General features: G+C 42.9%; 1 protein-coding gene across 4 annotated transcripts in view; it reads right to left on the reverse strand.

Moving 5' to 3' along the window:
* Nucleotides 1-12500, reverse strand: part of LOC124045454 (membrane-associated guanylate kinase, WW and PDZ domain-containing protein 3-like) — a 108605-nt gene that overhangs the window by 4029 nt on the left and 92076 nt on the right. For 2 of the 4 annotated variants that reach the window (XM_046364754.1, XM_046364757.1), the window contains 4 exons: nucleotides 10279-10479; nucleotides 3385-3470; nucleotides 3081-3230; nucleotides 2511-2647 (listed from right to left, as the gene is read on the reverse strand). In XM_046364754.1, the coding sequence (XP_046220710.1) occupies nucleotides 2511-2647; nucleotides 3081-3230; nucleotides 3385-3470; nucleotides 10279-10479 (574 nt within the window). The remainder of the gene's footprint in view (nucleotides 1-2510; nucleotides 2648-3080; nucleotides 3231-3384; nucleotides 3471-10278; nucleotides 10480-12500) is intronic. The other 2 variants (XM_046364756.1, XM_046364755.1) reach the window with 2 other exon arrangements.

Genomic DNA, 12500 nt, shown 5'->3' on the forward strand with positions numbered 1-12500 from the left:
TCTGGGACGTATCCTTCCTCCCCTCCCTGTCTCTTACCATAGTCTGGGACGTATCCTTCCTCCCTGTCTCTTACCATAGTCTGGGACGTATCCTTCCTCCCTGTCTCTTACCATAGTCTGGGACGTATCCTTCCTCCCTGTCTCTTACCATAGTCTGGGACGTATCCTTCCTCCCCTCCCTGTCTCTTACCATAGTCTGGGACGTATCCTTCCTCCCTGTCTCTTACCATAGTCTGGGACGTATCCTTCCTCCCCTCCCTGTCTCTTACCATAGTCTGGGACGTATCCTTCCTCCCCTCCCTGTCTCTTACCATAGTCTGGGACGTATCCTTCCTCCCTGTCTCTTACCATAGTCTGGGACGTATCCTTCCTCCCCTCCCTGTCTCTTACCATAGTCTGGGACGTATCCTTCCTCCCTGTCTCTTACCATAGTCTGGGACGTATCCTTCCTCCCTGTCTCTTACCATAGTCTGGGACGTATCCTTCCTCCCTGTCTCTTACCATAGTCTGGGACGTATCCTTCCTCCCTCCCTGTCTCTTACCATAGTCTGGGACGTATCCTTCCTCCCCTCCCTGTCTCCTACCATAGTCTGGGACGTATCCTTCCTCCCCTCCCTGTCTCTTACCATAGTCTGGGACGTATCCTCCCTGTCTCTTACCATAGTCTGGGACGTATCCTTCCTCCCTGTCTCTTACCATAGTCTGGGACGTATCCTTCCTCCCTCTCTCTTACCATAGTCTGGGACGTATCCTTCCTCCCATAGTCTCCCTGTCTCTTACCATAGTCTGGGACGTATCCTTCCTCCCCTGTCTCTTACCATAGTCTGGGACGTATCCTTCCTCCCCCTGTCTCTGTAGTCTCTTACCACCATAGTCTGGGACGTATCCTTCCTCCCTGTCTCTTACCATAGTCTGGGACGTATCCTTCCTCCCTGTCTCTTACCATAGTCTGGGACGTATCCTTCCTCCCTGTCTCTTACCATAGTCTGGGACGTATCCTTCCTCCCCTCCCTGTCTCTTACCATAGTCTGGGACGTATCCTTCCTCCCTGTCTCTTACCATAGTCTGGGACGTATCCTTCCTCCCTGTCTCTTACCATAGTCTGGGACGTATCCTTCCTCCCTGTCTCTTACCATAGTCTGGGACGTATCCTCCCTGTCTCTTACCATAGTCTGGGACGTATCCTTCCTCCCTGTCTCTTACCATAGTCTGGGACGTATCCTTCCTCCCTGTCTCTTACCATAGTCTGGGACGTATCCTTCCTCCCTGTCTCTTACCATAGTCTGGGACGTATCCTTCCTCCCCTCCCTGTCTCCTACCATAGTCTGGGACGTATCCTTCCTCCCCTCCCTGTCTCTTACCATAGTCTGGGTCTCTTACCATAGTCTGGGATCCTCCCCCTGTCTCTTACCATAGTCTGGGACGTATCCTTCCTCCCCTCCCTGTCTCTTACCATAGTCTGGGACGTCCTCCTTCCATCCCCTTCCTCCCTGTCTCTTACCATAGTCTGGGACGTATCCTTCCTCCCTGTCTCTTACCATAGTCTGGGACGTATCCTCCCTCCTTACCATAGTCTGTCTCCTCCCTACCATAGTCTGGGACGTATCCTTCCTCCCTCTCTCTTACCATAGTCTGGGACGTATCCTTCCTCCCTGTCTCTTACCATAGTCTGGGACGTATCCTTCCTCCCTGTCTCTTACCATAGTCTGGGACGTATCCTTCCTCCCTGTCTCTTACCATAGTCTGGGACGTATCCTTCCTCCCTCTCTCTTACCATAGTCTGGGACGTATCCTCCCTCTCTCTTACTGCTCTAGTCTGGGACGTATCCTTCCTCCCTGTCTCTTACCATAGTCTGGGACGTATCCTTCCTCCAGCTGTCTCTTACCATAGTCTGGGACGTATCCTTCCTCCCTGTCTCTTACCATAGTCTGGGACGTATCCTTCCTCCCCTCCCTGTATCTCCTACCATAGTCTGGGACGTATCCTTCCTCCCCAGTCCCCAACTCTTACCATAGTCTGGGACGTCTCCCTGTCTCTTACCATAGTCTGGGACAGTATCCTTCCCAGGACCCCCCCCTGTCTCCTACCATAGTCTGGGACGTATCCTTCCTCCCCTCCCTGTCTCTTACCATAGTCTGGGACGTATCCTCCCTGTCTCTTACCATAGTCTGGGACGTATCCTTCCTCCCTGTCTCTTACCATAGTCTGGGACGTATTCTTCCTCCCTCTCTCTTACCATAGTCTGGGACAGAAAGATGTCGTATCCTTCCTCCCTGTCTCTTACCATAGTCTGGGATGTTGTATCCTTCCTCCCTGTCTCTTACCATAGTCTGGGACGTATCCTTCCTCCCTCTCTCTTACCATAGTCTGGGACGTATCCTTCCTCCCTCTCTCTTACCATAGTCTGGGACGTATCCTTCCTCCCTGTCTCTTACCATAGTCTGGGACGTATCCTTCCTCCCTGTCTCTTACCATAGTCTGGGACGTATCCTTCCTCCCTGTCTCTTACCATAGTCTGGGACGTAAATTTCCTTTCTTCAGTACCAGGTGTATACGATGTCCTCCTCTTCTTATCTGCTCTACGGCCTGGCTGTGGGTCATTCCTGTTGTACTGTCACCATTTATCTCCACCAGCTGGTCACTCACCTACACAACAGCAATACAATACAGGTTACACAACGACACCTACACACACACACACACACACACACACACAGATTAGAGGAGTCACACACACACACACAGATTACACTACACACACACACACACACACACTTAGAGGAGTCACACATTACACACACACACAACACACACACACACACACACACACACACACACACACACACACACAGCTGACTGTCTCACCTGTATCTTGTGGCCGTGTGAGGCAGACCCTCCCTCCATCAGTCCCCAACACACCCAGCTGACTGTCTCACCTGTATCTTGTTGTTGCCCGAGACAGGTCCTCCCTCCAACAGTCCCAGGACACACCCAGCTGACTGTCTCACCTGTATCTTGTGGCTGCCCGAGACAGGTCCTCGCTCCATCAGTCCCCAACACACCCAGCTGACTGTCTCACCTGTATCTTGTGGCTGCGCGAGGCAGGTCCTCCCTCCATCAGTCCCAGGACATACAGGCCCATGTTGTACTCACTGCCCCCCCGCAGACTGAAGCCAAAACCTGTAGGACCTCTCTCTAGGTCTACACTATAGTAACGCTGGTCCTGCTGCTAGAAGGAGAGAGTTAGAGAGGACAGAAAGATGATACTATCGCTCTGGGATTGACCGGGCAATTGTAAATACACCAAATGATTAGAGAGGGAATTATCTGACATGATGGACACACAAAACAACTATGAATAAATAAATAAAAAATGCACATACAAGCCTCACCTTGGGCCTCCGTCTGTGGCTTTTCCTTGTCCTGCCGTCAGCCTCTAACTCTGGGCCTTCTGACAGATTAGAGGAGTCTAAGGGAAGACAGATTAGAGGAGTCTAAGGGAAGACTGATTAGAGGAGTCTAAGGGAAGACAGATTAGAGGAGTCTAAGGGAAAACAGATTAGAGGAGTCTAAGGGAAGACAGATTAGAGGAGTCTAAGGGAAGACAGATTAGAGGAGTCTAAGGGAAGACAGATTAGAGGAGTCTAAAGGAAGACTGATTAGAGGAGTCTAAGGGAGGACAGATTAGAGGAGTCTAAGGGAAGACAGATTAGAGGAGTCTAAAGGAAGACAGATTAGAAGAGTCTAAGGGAAGACAAATTAGAGGAGTCTAAGGGAAGACAGATTAGAGGAGTCTAAGGGAAGACAGATTAGAGGAGTCTAAGGGAAGACAGATTAGAGGAGTCTAAGGGAAGACAGATTAGAGGAGTCTAAGGGAAGACAGATTAGAGGAGTCTAAGGGAAGACAGATTAGAGGAGTCTAAGGGAAGACAGATTAGAGGAGTCTAAGGGAAGACAGATTAGAGGAGTCTAAGGGAAGACAGATTAGAGGAGTCTAAGGGAAGACAGATTAGAGGAGTCTAAGGGAAGACAGATTAGAGGAGTCTAAGGGAAGACAGATTAGAGGAGTCTAAGGGAAGACAGATTAGAGGAGTCTAAGGGAAGACAGATTAGAGGAGTCTAAGGGAAGACAGATTAGAGGAGTCTAAGGGAAGACAGATTAGAGGAGTCTAAGGGAAGACAGATTAGAGGAGTCTAAGGGAAGACAGATTAGAGGAGTCTAAGGGAAGACAGATTAGAGGAGTCTAAGGGAAGACAGATTAGAGGAGTCTAAGGGAAGACAGATTAGAGGAGTCTAAGGGAAGACAGATTAGAGGAGTCTAAGGGAAGACAGATTAGAGGAGTCTAAGGGAAGACAGATTAGAGGAGTCTAAGGGAAGACAGATTAGAGGAGTCTAAGGGAAGACAGATTAGAGGAGTCTAAGGGAAGACAGATTAGAGGAGTCTAAAGGAAGACTGATTAGAGGAGTCTAAGGGAAGACAGATTAGAGGAGTCTAAGGGAAGACAGATTAGAGGAGTCTAAGGGAAGACAGATTAGAGGAGTCTAAGGGAAGACAGATTAGAGGAGTCTAAGGGAAAACAGATTAGAGGAGTCTAAGGGAAGACAGATTAGAGGAGTCTAAGGGAAGACAGATTAGAGGAGTCTAAGGGAAGACAGATTAGAGGAGTCTAAGGGAAGACAGATTAGAGGAGTCTAAGGGAAGACAGATTAGAGGAGTCTAAGGGAAGACAGATTAGAGGAGTCTAAGGGAAGACAGATTAGAGGAGTCTAAGGGAAAACAGATTAGAGGAGTCTAAGGGAAGACAGATTAGAGGAGTCTAAGGGAAGACAGATTAGAGGAGTCTAAGGGAAGACAGATTAGAGGAGTCTAAGGGAAGACAGATTAGAGGAGTCTAAGGGAAGACAGATTAGAGGAGTCTAAGGGAAGACAGATTAGAGGAGTCTAAGGGAAAACAGATTAGAGGAGTCTAAGGGAAGACAGATTAGAGGAGTCTAAGGGAAGACAGATTAGAGGAGTCTAAGGGAAGACAGATTAGAGGAGTCTAAGGGAAGACAGATTAGAGGAGTCTAAGGGAAGACAGATTAGAGGAGTCTAAGGGAAGACAGATTAGAGGAGTCTAAGGGAAGACAGATTAGAGGAGTCTAAGGGAAGACAGATTAGAGGAGTCTAAGGGAAGACAGATTAGAGGAGTCTAAGGGAAGACAGATTAGAGGAGTCTAAGGGAAGACAGATTAGAGGAGTCTAAGGGAAGACAGATTAGAGGAGTCTAAGGGAAGACAGATTAGAGGAGTCTAAGGGAAGACAGATTAGAGGAGTCTAAGGGAAGACAGATTAGAGGAGTCTAAGGGAAGACAGATTAGAGGAGTCTAAGGGAAGACAGATTAGAGGAGTCTAAGGGAAGACAGATTAGAGGAGTCTAAGGGAAGACAGATTAGAGGAGTCTAAAGGAAGACTGATTAGAGGAGTCTAAGGGAAGACAGATTAGAGGAGTCTAAGGGAAGACAGATTAGATGAGTCTAAGGGAAGACAGATTAGAGGAGTCTAAGGGAAGACAGATTAGAGGAGTCTAAGGGAAGACAGATTAGAGGAGTCTAAGGGAAGACAGATTAGAGGAGTCTAAGGGAAGACAGATTAGAGGAGTCTAAGGGAAGACAGATTAGAGGAGTCTAAGGAAGACAGATTAGAGGAGTCTAAGGGAAGACAGATTAGAGGAGTCTAAGGGAAGACAGATTAGAGGAGTCTAAGGGAAGACAGATTAGAGGAGTCTAAGGGAAGACAGATTAGAGGAGTCTAAGGGAAGACAGATTAGAGGAGTCTAAGGGAAGACAGATTAGAGGAGTCTAAGGGAAGACAGATTAGAGGAGTCTAAGGGAAGACAGATTAGAGGAGTCTAAGGGAAAACAGATTAGAGGAGTCTAAGGGAAGACAGATTAGAGGAGTCTAAGGGAAGACAGATTAGAGGAGTCTAAGGGAAGACAGATTAGAGGAGTCTAAGGGAAGACAGATTAGAGGAGTCTAAGGGAAGACAGATTAGAGGAGTCTACGGGAAGACAGATTAGAGGAGTCTAAGGGAAGACAGATTAGAGGAGTCTAAAGGAAGACTGATTAGAGGAGTCTACGGGAAGACAGATTAGAGGAGTCTAAGGGAAGACAGATTAGAGGAGTCTAAGGGAAGACAGATTAGAGGAGTCTAAGGGAAGAAGATGAGAAAGGTAAAGGGGAAATGTGCAGTTTCTTACATACATTTTTGGGGACTTTGGGAAATTCATGATATGAACCCATTGATTCTTGAAGAATATAACTTATAAATGCCTCATGAGCTCAGTTCATCTGTTGTGCCCCATCAGAACACAAAACATGAACTTTTTTAACTTAAATGTTTGTAGTAAAAGTAAATGTAAACAAAACACTAGAGCCTCAACACATGGTTAAAACTATCATGTTGATAACATGAATGGTCAGTCCTTGCATCCATAGCTCTGTCTATGAATTTGAGAGTGGGCAGGTAGCCTAGTGGTTAGAGTGTTGGACTAGTAACCAGCAGGTAGCCTAGTGGTTAGAGTGTTGGACTAGTAACCAGCAGATAGCCTAGTGGTTAGAGTGTTGGACTAGTAACCAGCAGGTAGCATAGTGGTTAGAGTGTTGGACTAGTAACCAGCAGATAGCCTAGTGGTTAGAGTGTTGGACTAGTAACCAGCAGGTAGCATAGTGGTTAGAGTGTTGGACTAGTAACCAGCAGGTAGCCTAGTGGTTAGAGTGTTGGACTAGTAACCAGCAGGTAGCATAGTGGTTAGATCGTTGGGCCAGTAACCAGCAGGTAGCATAGTGGTTAGATCGTTGGGCCAGTAACCAGCAGGTAGCCTAGTGGTTAGAGTGTTGGACTAGTAACCAGCAGGTAGCATAGTGGTTAGAGTGTTGGACTAGTAACCAGCAGGTAGCATAGTGGTTAGATCGTTGGGCCAGTAACCAGCAGGTAGCATAGTGATTAGATCGTTGGGCCAGTAACCAGCAGGTAGCATAGTGGTTAGAGTGTTGGACTAGTAACCAGCAGGTAGCCTAGTGGTTAGAGTGTTGGACTAGTAACCAGCAGGTAGCATAGTGGTTAGAGTGTTGGACTAGTAACCAGCAGGTAGCATAGTGGTTAGATCGTTGGGCCAGTAACCAGCAGGTAGCCTAGTGGTTAGATCGTTGGGCCAGTAACCAGCAGGTAGCATAGTGGTTAGAGTGTTGGACTAGCAACCAGCAGGTAGCCTAGTGGTTAGAGTGTTGGACTAGCAACCAGCAGGTAGCCTAGTGGTTAGAGTGTTGGACTAGTAACCAGCAGGTAGCCTAGTGGTTAGAGTGTTGGACTAGTAACCAGCAGGTAGCCTAGTGGTTAGAGTGTTGGACTAGTAACCAGCAGGTAACCTAGTGGTATATTGGTATGTTTATAACTACATATTGGTATGTTTATAACTAGATATAACTAGATATTGGTATGTATATAACTAGATATAACTAGATATTGGTAGGTATATAACTAGATATTGGTATGTATATAACTAGATATTGGTATGTATATAACTAGATATTGGTATGTATATAACTAGACATAACTAGATATTGGTATGTATATAACTAGATATTGGTATGTATATAACTAGATATTGGTATGTATATAACTAGATATTGGTATGTATATAACTAGACATAACTAGATATTGGTAGGTATATAACTAGATATTGGTATGTATATAACTAGACATAACTAGATATTGGTAGGTATATAACTAGATATTGGTAGGTATATAACTAGATATTGGTATGTATATAACTAGATATTGGTATGTATATAACTAGATATTGGTATGTATATAACTAGATATTGGTAGGTATATAACTAGATATTGGTATGTATATAACTAGATATTGGTATGTATATAACTAGATATTGGTATGTATATAACTAGATATTGGTATGTATATAACTAGATATTGGTAGGTATTTAACTAGATATTGGTATGTATTTAACTAGATATTGGTATGTATATAACTAGATATTGGTATGTATATAACTAGATATTGGTATGTATATAACTAGATATAACTAGATTTTGGTATGTATATAACTAGATATTGGTATGTATATAACTAGATATAACTAGATATTGGTATGTATATAACTAGATATAACTAGATATTGGTATGTATATAACTAGATATAACTAGATATTGGTATGTATATAACTAGATATTGGTAGGTATATAACTAGATATTGGTATGTTTATAACTAGATATAACTAGATATTGGTATGTATATAACTAGATATAACTAGATGTTGGTATGTATATAACTAGATATTGGTATGTATATAACTAGATATTGGTATGTATATAACTAGATATTGGTATGTATATAACTAGATATTGGTATGTTTATAACTACATATTGGTATGTTTATAACTAGATATAACTAGATATTGGTATGTATATAACTAGATATAACTAGATATTGGTAGGTATATAACTAGATATTGGTATGTATATAACTAGATATTGGTATGTATATAACTAGATATTGGTATGTTTATAACTAGATATAACTAGATTTTGGTATGTATATAACTCGATATTGGTATGTATATAACTAGATATTGGTATGTATATAACTAGATATTGGTATGTATATAACTAGATATTGGTATGTTTATAACTAGATATAACTAGATTTTGGTATGTATATAACTCGATATTGGTATGTATATAACTAGATATTGGTATGTATATAACTAGATATTGGTATGTATATAACTAGATATTGGTATGTTTATAACTACATATTGGTATGTTTATAACTAGATATAACTAGATATTGGTATGTATATAACTAGATATAACTAGATATTGGTAGGTATATAACTAGATATTGGTATGTATATAACTAGATATTGGTATGTATATAACTAGATATTGGTATGTTTATAACTAGATATAACTAGATTTTGGTATGTATATAACTCGATATTGGTATGTATATAACTAGACATAACTAGATATTGGTATGTATATAACTAGATATTGGTATGTATATAACTAGATATTGGTATGTATATAACTAGATATTGGTATGTTTATAACTACATATTGGTATGTTTATAACTAGATATAACTAGATATTGGTATGTATATAACTAGATATAACTAGATATTGGTAGGTATATAACTAGATATTGGTATGTATATAACTAGATATTGGTATGTATATAACTAGATATTGGTATGTTTATAACTAGATATAACTAGATATTGGTAGGTATATAACTAGATATAACTAGATATTGGTAGGTATATAACTAGATATAACTAGATATTGGTAGGTATATAACTAGATATTGGTATGTATATAACTAGATATTGGTAGGTATATAACTAGATATTGGTATGTATATAACTAGATATTGGTATGTATATAACTAGATATAACTAGATATTGGTATGTATATAACTAGATATTGGTAGGTATATAACTAGATATTGGTAGGTATATAACTAGATATTGGTAGGTATATAACTAGATATAGGTATGTATATAACTAGATATTGGTATGTATATAACTAGATATAACTAGATATTGGTATGTATATAACTAGTGGGAATTGGATGTAGGTTTCGTTCCATGTTGTTAGTAATATAGTGATCTATAATAGTATGTTGCAATCCCATAAATGATCCTGATCTACTGAAATGTTGTGTCTGAACTAGTTTTGTTGTTTTGGAGTCTCTGTCATGTCCTCATAGACAAGGTAATCCATTTTATTCCCCCCCTCCACGTTGGCTATTATTCCTACTTCTTCGGTATCGATTTACAGGCTACACTTTTTTTCCATAATGTTTGTAAGTAGCTAGCTGGTCAGTAGTCTCAGATTTCCTTTTCTAACATTAGCTAGCATAAAATCATGAGCATTTTGATCTAACTGTAAATGTCTAGAGACATTCCTGATTTGTAAGTCGCTCTGGATAAGAGCGTCTGCTAAATGACTTAAATGTAATGTAAATGTAGATATTGGTATGTATATAACTAGATATAACTAGATATTGGTATGTATATAACTAGATATTGGTATGTATATAACTAGATATAGGTATGTATATAACTAGATATTGGTATGTATATAACTAGATATTGGTAGGTATATAACTAGATATTGGTAGGTATATAACTAGATATAGGTATGTATATAACTAGATATTGGTATGTATATAACTAGATATAGGTATGTATATAACTCACTGGGGTTAAGTCTTGGTATGATGGTGAGTCTGAGTGTGTTTCCAGCACGTCTCAGTATCTGTGCCAGGTCTCTGTGAGGCAGGGTGACAATGGACCGCCCCTCCACTGCCTCTAGCTGGTCACCGGGCTGGATCTGACCTGACCGGGCCGCAGGGCTGCCCCCACGCACCGTCACAAACCTGTGGGACAGCATGGGCGAGGCTGGAGAGAGGCAGACAGAGAGGGAGGGGAGAGAGGGAGGGGGAGAGAGGGAGGGGGAGAGAGAGAGTTTAATCAGTACGGTCAGTAGTTAACCGTGTTAACCGGTGAATGGTTACGGTATGGTACTATGGAGTACTACAGTATATCAATAACTCTGTTTCTCTCTAGGTATCAGGAAGGACATGTAAACATAATGAAGGAAAAAGTATGACAACTGATGCAGTCACTACTGTAGTGACTCTGGATAAGAGAGTCTGTTAAATGACTCACTACTGTAGTGGCTCTGGATAAGAGAGTCTGCCAACTGACTCCCTACTGTAGTGACTCTGGATCAGAGAGTCTGCTAAATGACTCACTACTGTAGTGGCTCTAGATAAGAGAGTCTGCTAAATGACTCACTACTGTAGTGACTCTGGATCAGAGAGTCTGCTAAATGACTCACTACTGTAGTGGCTCTAGATAAGAGAGTCTGCTAAATAACTCACTACTGTAGTGACTCTGGATCAGAGAGTCTGCTAAATGACTCACTACTGTAGTGACTCTGGATCAGAGAGTGCTAAATGACTTACTACTGTTAGTGTCTCTGGATCAGAGAGTCTGCTAAATGACTCACTACTGTAGTGACTCTGGATCAGAGAGTCTGCTAAATGACTCACTACTGTAGTGACAAAGGATAAGGGTTCTATCTGGGTTACAGACTGGAGCAGGGGAGGTTCTAGAATAGAGACAGGGTTCTATCTGGGTTACAGACTGGAGCAGGGGAGGTTCTAGAATAGAGACAGGGTTCTATCTGGGTTACAGACTGGAGCAGGGGAGGTTCTAGAATAGAGACAGGGTTCTATCTGGGTTACAGACTGGAGCAGGGGAGGTTCTAGAATAGAGACAGGGTTCTATCTGGGTTACATACTGGAGCAGGGGAGGTTCTAGAATAGAGACAGGAGACAGGGTTCTATCTGGTTTACAGACTGGAGCAGGGGAGGTTCTAGAATAGAGACAGGAGACAGGGTTCTATCTGGTTTACAGACTGGAGCAGGGGAGGTTCTAGAATAGAGACAGGGTTCTATCTGGGTTACAGTCTGGAGCAGGGGAGGTTCTAGAATAGAGACAGGGTTCTATCTGGGTTACAGACTGGAGCAGGGGAGGTTCTAGAATAGAGACAGGAGACAGGGTTCTATCTGGTTTACAGACTGGAGCAGGGGAGGTTCTAGAATAGAGACAGGAGACAGGGTTCTATCTGGTTTACAGACTGGAGCAGGGGAGGTTCTAGAATAGAGACAGGAGACAGGGTTCTATCTGGGTTACAGACTGGAGCAGGGGAGGTTCTAGAATAGAGACAGGGTTCTATCTGGGTTACAGACTGGAGCAGGGGGGGTTCTAGAATAGAGACAGGGTTCTATCTGGGTTACATACTGGAGCAGGGGAGGTTCTAAAATAGAGACAGGAGACAGGGTTCTATCTGGTTTACAGACTGGAGCAGGGGAGGTTCTAGAATAGAGACAGGAGACAGGGTTCTATCTGGTTTACAGACTGGAGCAGGGGAGGTTCTAGAATAGAGACAGGGTTCTATCTGGGTTACAGACTGGAGCAGGGGAGGTTCTAGAATAGAGACAGGGTTCTATCTGGGTTACAGACTGGAGCAGGGGAGGTTCTAGAATAGAGACAGGAGACAGGGTTCTATCTGGGTTACAGACTGGAGCAGGGGAGGTTCTAGAATAGAGACAGGGTTCTATCTGGGTTACAGACTGGAGCAGGGGAGGTTCTAGAATAGAGACAGGGTTCTATCTGGGTTACAGACTGGAGCAGGGGAGGTTCTAGAATAGAGACAGGGTTCTATCTGGGTTACAGACTGGAGCAGGGGAGGTTCTAGAATAGAGACAGGGTTCTGTCTGGGTTACAGACTGGAGCAGGGGAGGTTCTAGAATAGAGACAGGGTTCTGTCTGGGTTACAGACTGGAGCAGGGGAGGTTCTAGAATAGAGACAGGAGACAGGGTTCTATCTGGGTTACAGACTGGAGCAGGGG

Source organism: Oncorhynchus gorbuscha, linkage group LG10, assembly GCF_021184085.1.
Source record: "Oncorhynchus gorbuscha isolate QuinsamMale2020 ecotype Even-year linkage group LG10, OgorEven_v1.0, whole genome shotgun sequence".
Taxonomy (NCBI): domain Eukaryota; kingdom Metazoa; phylum Chordata; class Actinopteri; order Salmoniformes; family Salmonidae; genus Oncorhynchus; species Oncorhynchus gorbuscha.